The 13,708-nt window shown below is 38.8% G+C and overlaps 1 protein-coding gene across 1 annotated transcript in view; it reads right to left on the bottom strand.

The window, feature by feature from the left end:
* Positions 1-13,708, bottom strand: part of VPS13B (vacuolar protein sorting 13 homolog B) — a 482,902-nt gene that overhangs the window by 19,471 nt on the left and 449,723 nt on the right. Inside the window, exons 50-56 of the mRNA XM_035893844.1 lie at positions 13,308-13,496; positions 12,736-12,882; positions 11,341-11,624; positions 9,663-9,790; positions 8,870-9,069; positions 6,237-6,355; positions 4,203-5,026 (exon numbers count right to left, since the gene is read on the bottom strand). Of these exons, the coding sequence (XP_035749737.1) occupies positions 4,203-5,026; positions 6,237-6,355; positions 8,870-9,069; positions 9,663-9,790; positions 11,341-11,624; positions 12,736-12,882; positions 13,308-13,496 (1,891 nt within the window). The remainder of the gene's footprint in view (positions 1-4,202; positions 5,027-6,236; positions 6,356-8,869; positions 9,070-9,662; positions 9,791-11,340; positions 11,625-12,735; positions 12,883-13,307; positions 13,497-13,708) is intronic.

The following is a 13,708-nucleotide window of genomic DNA, read 5'->3' as shown; positions in this document are numbered from 1 at the left end:
TATTTCTGCTAAAAGTGTGCTAGAGAGGCGGATGCTAGAGCCTCACAGCTATGGAGGAACGGGACTGCAAGTTCAGATTGCTGGGTCGGTTTTAGACGCTATAAGGCAGCGTTGTGATTTCACATCCTTATGTGATAGAATTGTGACAGGGAGTTTACACTGATACAATGTACTGCTTTACCGGAGTGTGGAGGTCAATTGCTTGATGGAGTGTTAGGGAAGGGGATGCAGATTTTTGACAAGTGCCTAAGAAGTTATTTTAAATCCACCCCAACCCTTCTAAGCTGATCATTTTCTTTCAGAGTGCAGTGAAAGCCAGACAAATGTCTTTTGCTCAGTATAGTTGTGTAAACAGCAATGACATCTACATGCTGATTAGGTTACTCATAGGGGAGTATTCCTTATGCATATCCCAGGAGAGGTATCTGCGGATCTGGTTTCCTATATAAACGCAGAGTTGCCAGCAGCTTGCTGGATGGCCGAGCGTGCAGCAATCTGTTGCTGGAAAGCTGTTTGCAGGTCTTGTCTTTCTCAGGCTGGTTGGCAGCAGATTTATTAGGGAAATAGTGCTGTATAACGTTTTTTTCGACAGCCCAGAGAGAGCGATTCAGAAATGGCAATAAACGTTAAAGGGGAACTGTCTGGTCTTTGAGCACCGGTACCATGAATTTCAGCTGGCACTGTCAGAGCAACACAAGGCTTGACAGGGCCAGGAGACTGAAAGACGGACAGACTGGTCTCCTGCTCTCCCACCAAGGGCCCTTGATCCACGCTGCCCTCCTCATTCCCATCTCATCACTGCAAACTCCTGCTATCCAGATGCTTTTCTTGTTTTCTAGTAACCCCTCCCAGTCACTCCTGTGGAAGGCTGAATCATGAAACTGAACAGAAGAGAAAATGTTACTCATATGAAATGAATTAATCTCATACTATCATTGCAAGCTCCCGGAAAATCTATTATTCTTGTTGAATCTGTCCCACATTTCAGCCCTGGCAGGTTGAGAACTCCAGTTCATGCAGTATAAAAAGCGGGAACCACAGTGGACATAAGGGAGAGGGTGGAATGGACTATGAAAACAAAAAACAAGTACTACTGGCAATGCGATGAGCAGAGCAGCAATGAGCGCTGCGGCCCTGCGGTGCCTGCCCCAGCGAGGAGCATCCCCCTGGCAGCCCTTCCCTGCCAGGGACCAGGGGAAGCCAGTGCTCCAGGCTGGGCCCACAACTCCCTCATTTTTTTAACAGATTATCCTTGCCACTGTGTGAAGTGATGAAAAGCTGGAAGGGCAGGGAGAAGTGTACAGATGGAAAAGATGTTCTTTCTGCTTTTTCTGATCAATAATGTTGCAATAATCCCTTACAAACAGCCTTTTTTTTTTTTTTTTTTTCCCCCAAATATCCTTGGCATTCCTTGTCCCGAGGCAGTGATGGGATGGCACGAGGTGATGAAAAGGGGCCGCATGACACCGCAGATTAATGCCTTGCTGCCTTGCGGGTACACCAGAGACTCCAACTCCACTCACCTGTTTGGCCAGCCAGTGTGTTCAGGAATGAAAGCTGGATTAAAACCAGGAATGAAACCAGTTAAACACACAGTGAGGGGTTGCCTGGTAGCCCGGGACTGGGCTGTTGCAGCCTGGCCCTGGCATGTGGGTTGTCAGTTTTGGGAAGCTCTGGAAGGAACATGCTCACCTTTGGAGAGTGCATGGGAGGAACGTGCAACCTGCAGCAAGGGTGACCCTCCTCGGCCAATGCTCAAAGCAAAACTAATGGCTCCTCCCTGCTGGAATGGGCCACCCAACCCAAGGAGGAAGGCGTGGGAGTAAGTTGGGAATAGGAAAATGATGAATCAGGAATAATCTCTCAATTCACAAGCTCTGTGCTGCATTTTACTTTGCAGAAATATAGTATCAGGTCAGGTTACCATTTCCCAAAGTATGCTTAGTAATTATATCCACTAATATGAAATAATTATGACTACATTAGCAGAGAGCCACTGCATTTTCTTTATAGGTAACTACAGGGTTAGATCTGGCTGATGCCAGTAATATTTTTAAATAGAATTTTATTAACCTTTACATAGAAGACAATTTAATTAGAAAAGGATGGGAGATTTCCACTGCAAGTTTTGCTAATTTGAGACAAGCAATGCTAATCAGCGTATTTGAGCAGGGCTCTCCAGCCCCATTCATTGCTTACAAGACATGGATTCTGGTCGCTCCTTTGCAACATATGGGGTGGCCTGAGACACTCTCTTTGGCAGGATTTGGGCCAAATCCTGCCCTCTCCCACACGGCAGCAATCGTCTTGCACACAGCTAAGGACAAAATGAGACTGTATCCCACTTGGAGCATCAGGCATAGCTGTATGGGAACGCTGATTGAGTAGATGCTATGATTTATGCATGGGGCAATGATAAGCAGAAGGAGGGTCAAACCACAGATTAATGTGGTTAAAATGCAGGAGAGTGAGGTCCTCTTCCATAACAGATCAATCCAAGTGTAACTCACCTGATGGTGAGGAAAGGACTCAGGGTTTGCAGACCATATAAAGCTTTTTGCTTGATTTTTTTCCACCTTTTTAACTTTGTTGACACAGTCAGCCTTTTGACAAGTGTCACAAACTCTTAAAAATAAAGCATCTTTTCATCCAAGCAAACATTAATCAACACAACTCACCATTTTAATCATGGTAACCCCTTTCAAAAAATACATTTTAGTTTTAGGGCTTTGAGTGGGATTTAAGTAGTAACTAAATATATGCATATGTATTTTCCTGAAGAGAAGTTCCACTGAAGCAAACCTTATTTCTTAATATTTAAACCTGCTTGATTTCAGCTACATCATGAGCCCAAAGTAAGGGGTGGCCTGTGCACTGCTGCACACTGCAAGGGTAGCGCAGGAGGAAAGACCAAGGCCAGGCTCTGGAATCCCTTGCTAGCATATGTGCCTCACCTGGGATGCTGCAGATGAAAAGCCAGTATAACCCCAATTTCCTGCTGCAGTCTATCACTACTTGTATCACCACCCCTAGCCAGTTGTGGGGAGAAACATTCACACTGTGGACCATATTTGGCCCCAGTTTCACTCTTACTTAATTAGCAAAAACCTAGATCTTCCCTTTTGTACTATGGGATTTGACTGCAAAACAAATCCAAACAAGTAGTCAAAATAAAAACCTGCAAATTTTGCAAGCAAAATAATTCAAGAAAATAATGAATTGGTGCACAATGTTCTGGTGCACAAATGTGTACACAGTTGCCATAATCAGCTGTGCAAGTCAGGTATGCACATAGTGAAAGACCAGATCAGCATCTCTCTGTTTATAAATACTTGTACAATTTTGGAAACTGTGCACAGACATCAGCTTGCAGCTATGCTTGCCGCACAAATGAAGCATCAGGATTGCAGAAAATCTGACCATTAGTCTTGCAGGAAAATAAATCCCATGTTTCGGTGTGGAGTACATTACTTGTGTGTGATCATGGAGGAGCTTCCTCCTGCCTCAGGTACAAATTCTGTTCCACACTAAGACACAGCAGAGACCAAATTTCATTATTTCTAAATTAATATTTATGGCAAACAAGATGTACCTGCTAACCTAATAGACTAATTGCTCACTATTGATCCTATATGGAAAAAAGTTAGTAACAGCAAACTTCATAGTTCTTGGATCAAAGGACAACAAACATCTGTGTGCCAGTTTAGCATGAAGGCTGTATGAAGAAAGACAGATTCCTAATCATAAACTGCAGCCAAAAGGAGTTTTAGCAACAAAACAACATTCAGGGCTATAATTTACTCCTGAATGCAGAGTAACATGCTGAATAATTTGATTAAATGTAGTTTTGGGGAGTTTATGTGAGGAATGTGGCTTGATTCTGACTAGTGCTTTAATATAAAATGACAAAACCTAAGCCAGCTAGAATACATTTTTATGCTCTGTTCAGGGTTTCATAAAGCCTTCAGGCGGCTGGCTAATGTTTAGCACAACTTTACAAATCTTCGCTGGTGTCTGCTCAGCCATTTTATTTCCCTTCTGTCGTATGGCAGGACATGAAAGGTGTCTGAAAATATCATTATCAAACAGTGTTTGAGGAAAACAGTGATTGTGTGGCTAACATCTAGGTTATTCAGCTTGGGAGAGAATCACAGAATCCTGGTACCTAATAAAAATGTTACATGATTTGGAAAAGTACTGACCTGCTCTGAAAAGTGCTCCAGCAGCATAATGCATGGCCAAGGCATGGACAAGTTGCCTGGCAGTGGTGAAGATGGGTCCTCGCTCAAACAGAGAGAAGGAGAGAGGGGTGTGATCTGAGGCTATATACAGTTTCAGTGAAGCGTGAATACTGACAAGGAGATTAACAGGTTGTATTGTTAATTTTCTTAACTTCACTGGCTTGACTAAAGCTCTTGCATGCTCTCTCACTTGTTCAGGCAGTATCAGGGTAGTATCTGAAGTATTCATGGATTGACAAGTGGTTTTGTTTTCTGGAAGATATGTATCAAACAAAGTCTTGATGTAGTAAACAAAGGTGTCTTCCACATACAGCCTAGCTGGCTTGAGCTCAAAGCTGAGGTCATTCACGTGAAACATGAAATTCTCTTCCTCAGAAAAAGCAATGCAGAGTTTTATAAAGCAATTTTCCTTATAGCTTTCCAAATCTTTATTACAAACAATGAGGTTGTTCACTCTAGACCACTGCACGGTCTCATTTTTTTCTCCTTGGCACAGCAGGACTGCAAAATGGAAGTTGGATTTGCTGTACAACTGATTGTCCAGTTGCAAGTCTTCACAATACACTTGGAGACTATGAAATTGTGGGAGGCCTTCCACTGCGTCCCGCTGGAACTCCTGCGACAAGGGTCTCAGGTAGCTGGTGGCTGGGGCCATGTGAAGGAAGACATTGTCTGCTGTGAGGCGCAGAAGTTCAGATGACACTTTGTGGTTTGTAATATCATCAAACGCAGCAAGACTTAACTGACTGATGAACATTTTCAGTGACAGAGTCTGGTTTTGACTTCTAAACAGTAGGGAAAAGAAGTTTTGTTACTTCATGTATTTTGAGTTCACTTGGCATCTTGTTTTCTCAGAAAGCTATCAGGAGAGACGTTCTCTATAATACATGAGAAACTCATTGTGCAAGTCCCGTTAATGTTAATGAGACCTGGCAGCCTTAATCGCCACAGTGGGTACCACCCAGGAGGTCTCCTAATATTACACATCTATGCCACGTCTCTCTTCCTTTCTTATCAATCAATAAGATAGTTTGGACAGGAACGTCTCCATACACACAGTAATTCCCCATCGGATATGCAACAGAGGCAGATATTAAAGCAGACAACAAATACAATTTTCTGATAATTCATGTACAGCCTCAGCTGTTACAGTATTTTCTGGGAGCCACTACTGAAGGTTACTATTATGGATAATTCATTTCACATCACATGCAGTGAGTGCCCTCCAACAAAGTCACCACAGCATTTTTATACCGATGGCATTGAGGGCCTCCCCCCCTCCAGTGTTAACTGCCCATTGCCAAGTTTAACTAGCAAGTGGGCTCTTATGTACTGCTGATGACCAGTTTCTCAGGGATTAATACTTAATTACAGCACAAATAAAAACAGTACAACAAATTCCACTCTAATTGCAACAGCATTGCCGGAAGCCAGGCATTCTGCATCTTGGAAATAGGTAGTGTTATAATTGCACTTGAATGGAGCTGAGGACCAGGTTGTGGTGTGTGGGGAAGTCTTCTACAGGAGAGTGTTATAATCAAGTACAGTTAATTACTGACTGCAAGACTATTTTTACAGCCTTTGCACATCAAGCTTCCTACCAATTTTAGTAGGAGCTTAGTGTAGCTTAGCTTTAATGTACGATTACAGATGGTAGGTCCTAGCCAAATACATTTTAAACTGATGAGCACACTAAAGATTAATTATGATGGAATGTGTCTTTTTTTTTAATGAACAATTCAGGACTTCTCTTTGCACCAGACATCTAGTGTTTACCCTAAAGTGACATGACTTTTGATGTTAGATTGTCCTTTTTTAACTGTGATATATAAAGCATAACATACGGTCTAAACATATGCCACAGAGCATGCAGCAGTATTAAACAAAACAAACAGTTAAGCCAAGGTTTGTAAGTCAGTTAACACTTAGAAAGCTGAGTGACCTCTCAGCACTGTTTGGCAATGCTTTTTATCATCTTTTATGTGCTTTACATACCTGTTGAGGTTGATCTCGACAGGTCCTGCCCTTCCTTCTGGGGCCAAGGTTATGACTGTTGTTCCACACTGATGGGCAATGTCCACATAAACATAGCCAAAGCCAGTTAAGAACACAATCTAGTGGAGAGAGTTAGAAACAGATGAAATTATTATTTTTGACATCATAATTTGAATGAATCCTATTAATGCCTTTTGATTAAGAACTTTTACTTGAATCATGATACTGTTCAAGAAAAACAGAAACAGATTTAAACACTTCAGAAAATAACAGCTCTGGTACTTGAAATATTTCAGTTACACAGCAAGATGAAATTTGCATCTCTTCCTTTAACTGTATAACTGAATACATTTTAGGAGGGAACTTCTTCTCCAGAAATAAGCAAGACATGCTGGGGAGGAGGGAGGTTATATGAGAAAAGAATAAATAGGAAATTTTAATTTTTTATTTTGGATTAAGGAAAAAGGCGTATTGCTGGAGCTCTGCAAAATCCCGCCTTCTCCTCTGGAAAAAAAAGCCCTAAATTATCATTATGTTGCTATGCCCTAGCTCAGAGCTGGTTAGATGAATGGCTGATAGCATGATGCAAAACACATGAAGACAAAAAAAATAAGTAACATTTTGGGTTCATGAAGACTTGCTCAGAAACTCAACACGGAACACATTTTTAAGCCATCTAAACTGACTTGGTGAGAACATCTTCACAATCAAGGTGCTGCCACAAGGAAATGGCAACAGTCTATTGGAAAGTGTAAGATGTCTAAAAAGGCAGGAAAACAGGAACTTGACAACAGGTTTGTGCCTTGCTTACAGATGTGCAATCTTTCATGCTGAACAAGTTGTCCTTAAGAATAAATACTCTACTTAAAGAAATAACGTGTTGTTTTTGGAGCTTAATTCTGCAATATTTCTGTGCAAGTTTTATGTTTTCCCAGAATACAAGAGATTAAAGTCTTTCTACGTTTGCAAAACTCAGAGCAGCCCTTGTTAGAGTAAGCTGGCTTCTGTTTTCTTGTAGGGCTAGTATCAACACAATTGTTTACTAGATTGTAATGACAGAAGCTATATTTAAAGGAATGCAAACTCAAGGAATAACACAAAGATAATGGGCTAGCATAGGTAAAATAAACAGTTGTTTGTCTCGAAGAATCTTTATTGCTGTTAATAAGTCATTAGAAGGAAAAGCACTTGGAAGTTTAGCAGGATCAGCACTTAAACAGTCTTGTTACACTGTTTATAATAACCTTGCACAGATAATTACATTTTGTTCATCAAATAATGTCTTATTCTCTGAGAATTACACATAACAGAATTTCTAATTTTGCTATGCCAGTTTTAATCCTTTATCTGAAAAGAGTTTTGCAATCCTGCATGATGGAACTGGAGAACAAAGGACATTTGCTGAATTTTCAATACACCCTCATTATTCTAAAAAACCCTTACTGATCTTAAAGATTGGTCATTTTAATTCCAATTTCAAATTATTCTAATAATAAAGATAAATACCTTGATTTTACTAAATTAAAAAAATTTTTCCTTCTAAGAGAATAAGAAGTACCTATCTGTGAGTAGGTAGAAAGAGTACAAATTACTTAAGATCCTCTAAATCCCAGTTATTTCACAAATCTGAACTGAGTTGTAAGTGAAGTTATTAGCATATTCCTTATTTACTTATATTTATAGTTTTTCTAGAAAAAGACTGACTGAGAAATCCTGGGTATATTCTCTACATGTAAACCCTAAAACTTCAGTAACAGAAGGTTACACTTTTTATTTGGAGAATTATTCAAGTAGACAATGATCCCCAAATTTTGTCTTAGCATCTAATTCCTGCTAGGAGCCAGATACTTATAAAGAACCCTGGTCTGGCATCACATTAATGACTGAAATTTGAAACCTTGCATTGCCTGACTGGCTTGCTGAATGAAACTGAACTACTTGCTATATAACATAACACTCAATAATCAAGAGCATTTTGTGATTGGTCCCCAGGGAAAACATCTGAAACTAGTATTTCTTTCAAAGAGCCAAGCAGTTTATGTTGATTCCATGTAAACTAATGACTTCAAAGATGGAAAAAATTCCCATCAAAAAGAATTACTCCAGTGAAGGAAGTTTTCATTTACCTCAGAACAGGAGAAAAATAACAGAAGGAAAGAAAAGGGTTTTTTTGGTTTTGTTTTAGAAAGACACGTGTAGCTTCTGTGAAGACACAGAGCGAAAACGACAGTCATGATTCCTCCAAGATGTAAAGATAAAAATCCTGTGCTAATTAAAGTCACCAAATAGAATGATTTTCCTGGATCCTGTGGGATTCTTTCCTTATAGGGGCCAGAAATTTTCAGGACTGATTTTTCCAGGGAACATCAGGTTGATTAAAAAGAAGTGAAAAAATTCAGCACTACAAAGCCTGTATTTTTGATCTAACTGTTTTTAAAAACAGCCAGTGAAGAAGGTAATCTGTATTCTAAAACTTCCACAGGAAGGGGTTTAGGAAGGAGAGCTCCCAGGACGTAAATAAAAAACCCCAAACCAACAGAAAGGATATGCTTATTGCAGAGGAACAATATCTGTGCAGGTCAGGAAGACAACCGTTTATGCTGTGAACTAGGAAACAGATTATAACAATTTACTTGTGTTCCTTGATTGTTGATGTCCACAAAATCACTCCATTCATTTACTAATTCATCAGATGACATCACTTTCAGAAGAATGCTGGGCAACAAATCTCTTGTTTTGCAATCTGGATAGCTGGAGACTTGATGGTAAAGTTCATGATGAACTGAACATTCAGCTGGAATCTTTCTACAATAAACTTCAAATTTTGGTGTATCTGAAATTTTATAAAATATATGATTAAGGCTTTCTAAAACCCATATTAAAACAAAACTTACCAATGCTTAAACAAACGAGGAAGTTTCTGTCTGAAATACTAATAAATAAAAACATTACTTTTTGATTGGTTGGAATTTTTTGCATCGGGGTTTTTTTTCCTTTTCTTTTTTATGTCATTAAGATTCACATAAATAATGTTCCACTGATCATTACATTGATATACTGTAACTGGCATCTTGGCAATATGTTTTGTGTTACATTTGCAAATCTGAGGAGATTTAAATGTTCCATGGGATTGAACCGGTGTCAACAAAACTCCACTGCCTACTTGTTTCCTACAGCCAACCTTGACAGCTAGAACCAGAGAGACCCAAAAACCTGGAGCCATGTAAGTTCATACTTCTGACCTCACGATGAGCTCCACTAGGCTTCAGTATCTTCCAGAGTCTCTCACTTTGAGATTGACCTTTTTGAGGGCATCAAGTTCTTGTTGTAACCAAAACACATACTGAACTCAACTTTGTATGGGAGAACAGTAAAACAATTCATACTACAACAGTGCGCTGTTTCTAATTACTGCATATTACCTACCTTTGAAGTTCTCTTTTATGAGCAATGGAACGGAGCACCTATTGTGGATAATTATACGAGGACTAGGATCTTCTGTAAGTGTTAAGTACGTCACGCCAAGATGCTCTTGATAAGTCAGTGCTATGGCTCTAAAACAGAAGCAGATATATTTGATTATGCATGTTTTGGATGAAATCTTTATGTATTATTACTTTGGACAATTAAAAACATTCAAAGCTAGCATCTGTAAGATTCTTTATGAACAAGTTCCAATTCCACAGATATTTATATACATTTAGGCAAGTACATATCTCCACTGAGAATTTTATTTAAACAGAAGAACACATGGAAATAGCACGAAAAACAACATTAGAGAAGAAATCACTTCATAGAGACTACTCATGAGTTAAATTGAGCACGTGTGTTTGCAAGATGAGAGCCCTAGCCAGCAGAGATTTATATTAAATTAAAAACATGAGATTGTAGGCCCAAATTTTCAACATAAATCTTTAAAATTTTCCAGAAGAATTTGCACGCATACTTCTCCGATACATATGAAAGATATTTTTAACAAATATATAAATTTGTAACTGACTGCTCCCCTGGAATGATCCACAATGCTATTGCCCTTTCAAATGTTAATGTTATGGATCATCAGTACATAAATTTCCAAAATGAAAATAAATTAATTTAGTGCTACTCATTAGCTACGTAAAATGTCTTCACAAACAAACAACAAATTCTTTTTTTTCTTGTGTAAATGTATTGGCTACTTCTAAAAAACTTCACCTCATGGTGATTTTACAAATCCAAACAGCATGAAAATTTGATTAGGAACATGAGATCCTCTATGCCTGTCTCAGAATTATAAGGGATCCTTTCCTTGTTGTTTGTGTTTTAGACTTTTTTTAATCTGAAGTCTGTGTGAGAATCTTCAGTATCTACAATGATACCTCTTAGACTCTACAGAGGAACTGTATGAGGGTCTGAACGATATCAAGCACTTCAGGCAAGAGAAGATCATATGGCTGGTAATATATACTGATGTAGCTTCTCTAATTTCAGCAGATTGTTTCTTGTCTATAGCAGCATACGCATGAATAGATTCAGTTATCAGGTCTTAGAATCAAAGCTGAGCATCTGACAAATCATTGGACTCTTATTTTTAACTAGCTGGATGCATTTGTTTGTAAGTGGAATGCATATTTGGATATTTCAAGCTTTAGAACCTGGTAATCTTTCCTTGTAGTCTCAAAATAGTTTCATCCTTTTTTTGCTTTTCCTGTTTATCCTCTTATTACTAAAATATATTTTTACCTTTTATAAACAAAACCTGACTTTTTGTATTATATTATTTCACACTGTCCTTGAACTCTTAAATTGTTACCCACAAATTAAAAAAGACCATAATCTTGAATATAAACTTTTCATGCTCTTCTTTTGTATGCATGTAACAAAATAGCAGCCAGTACATCATAAAAACTGTACAACTTGTATGGTCATAACTTTAAACCATTTACAATAAAAGCATCCAAACCATCAAAAGATAACAATTTTTAAATTACAGTAAGACTTGCCTTTACATATGGGGGGCGTGTGTTACTCTGACTTTTGCATTAATCTCTTATGATTTGTTACTAGCTGAGGCTTTATAGCAACAAGCAAAGTTCATTATTCATGCCTGGTCAGTGTACAGTACCTGGTACAAAATCCACTTTCACTACAAACCCCTGTGGGCACAGCCACGCTCTGTCTAGGAAACTCCTGTTTAATGACAGCTGGTAGGCTCCACAGCTCCCAGCTCCCAGCGCAGCCGCCGGGACTGAAACTCAGCAGCATGCGTTTTTCAGTAGGAGGCAGCCCCGCAGTTAAAGGACTGGTGTCCGACATCAGGTCCCAGCAGGGCACAGCACTCAGCGTCTCACTGGGTGGTGCCCCAGCCGGACTGACGCTGAACACCATACTGTCTGATGAGTGGAAGTCCTGGAAAGACAAAAGACGGCGGTAGCACAGCATGCTGGCTTCTAACAGGAAGTTTATTCACGTTGATCTTGCACAGAACAGTCTCGAGTAGCCAACTGACCACAACTAACTAAAGGTTGCACTAAGTCCACTGCATTAAAAGCTATTTGGCCAAATTCTGTCTTCAGCTATACTTACACAGTTAACTGAGCGTGGTTCTCTACAGTCCATTCTCAGTTGCACAACATAACTCTACCAAAAGCAACAGTTACATCACTGTAACATAACTGTGAGAAGAAAATCCATTTATAGATATAAAACTAAGAATGGATTTTAGCCTCAACATTCTTCCAATTCCTCATCCCATAAGACTGCCACAAAATGTGCGATGTACAAATGTAGATAGCGATGTGAAGAAAACTAATGCAGAAGGAAAACAATACAGAAATAGGGAACTTGAAAAATTTGTTTATCTGCCAACTCCTCTAGCAAGTTTGACCCTGAGAATTCTTTCCACATATTTTACTATAAATGTAATCTTCAATAAATATGTATAAATGGTTGGTTAAAATATATTGACCATGCACACATTTGGGTTCCTGCAACCTAGTCCTTAAATATACTGTGCAATTATTAGAAAACTGATATCCATGATTTGATGCAGTTCGCTGAAATACATAAACTTCGGGCACGTCTCTAGTTCTGCAGCTTTGTTCAGATAACTGGAATCTTCCCAAAAGGATAACAAAAAGTTTTCAGCCTGCCAGGCCAATATACCTCTTTTACACGCGAACTCAGTAAAAATTCTGAGAACAATTTCAACAGCTACTACGGATTATGCTGCCTATTTTACAGAAATGGCCATTAGTGCCTGAACAGATGGAGAACAGGCAGAACTAATTCTGCAATGTGCAAGAATCTCCTGCTTTACACAGATTTCTGATCACAGTTAATTACTAGAGTTGAATTTACCCAGGGTTCTGTATTTTAAATTTAAATGATACAAAATACTTTATCATTATTATGTCTAAAGATTTCTGTTCAAGCTCTGCTATATGCAGTTGAGACCATACAAATCTAAACACTCATGTACCGCAGATGACAAACAAACCCAGTATCCATAGTGCTTTACCTCTTCTCCTGAGTGGGGTTTGGAAATAGAAAGCTGTGGCCTGTAATAGATTTGATATGATGTATCATTGATTATTGTTGTCTTATCTTCTATCTGTAGAATTTGTATACCTTGTCGAACCATCGAAGAAATGCAGAACTGACACAACTGTAAGATAATGAAAACGATGACGAGGTCACACACAAAACCATAAAGGGTATTGAAATATAATGACAGAACTGCCATTTTCTCTTTAACTGTGGAAATCCTGTCTATACTCATGCACTTCGTAACTGGAGCCACATCACACGCTTTTGAAGTTGCATCTGCCAATGTTTTCCAAACAAGATTGAGAATTCATTAATTCTTTTTCCATGAGATATTGTATTGTCTTGACGAGTTGGGCAGAATGTTTTTAGCAATCTAATTCTTTAAATTATACTGCATGAATTGTTTATACTGTCATTATGTTTTACATGCACTAACATAATTAGGGAGGAGCTTTCACGCTGCATATATTTGATTGCTTTCATCAGCTATATGACTTTGTTTTTAAATGATAAAGTTATAAATCTTAATAATTTTCTTCTAACCTTTTGATGACCTGGAAAAGCACCAAGTTTTATTTCAGCTTCAACAAAACCTTCTTCGTCCAACGTTACTACTTCCCCATTATCGGCGTCCTTCCATTTTGGGGAGGTCACATTATGAACCAGTTTAATTGCCACTGATTTGTGCACAGTATTAGTGTTTGCCCAGTATATTCCAACCTGAAAAGCTTCCTGCAAGTGAAAAATGACCAATTATCACTTTTTGACAATTCGATACGCTTCTACTAGAGTTAAATGTAGTTTCCAATATGAAGTCAAACTCATTTCCCCCTTTCTCCCTCTGATACTTTGTATGTGGTACAAGGATAGATGAAACCACAACGTGGATATGGGACTGATCCTCACGGTGGAACCAAGACCATAGTCTACACTGTTAATAGACG

The sequence above is a fragment of the Egretta garzetta genome, unplaced genomic scaffold, assembly GCF_000687185.1.
Source record: "Egretta garzetta isolate BGI_Z169 unplaced genomic scaffold, ASM68718v1 scaffold154, whole genome shotgun sequence".
In the NCBI taxonomy this organism is placed as follows: Eukaryota; Metazoa; Chordata; class Aves; order Pelecaniformes; family Ardeidae; genus Egretta; species Egretta garzetta.
Note: the sequence above shows the minus strand (reverse complement) of the source record. Positions and strands in the feature narration are given on the sequence as shown.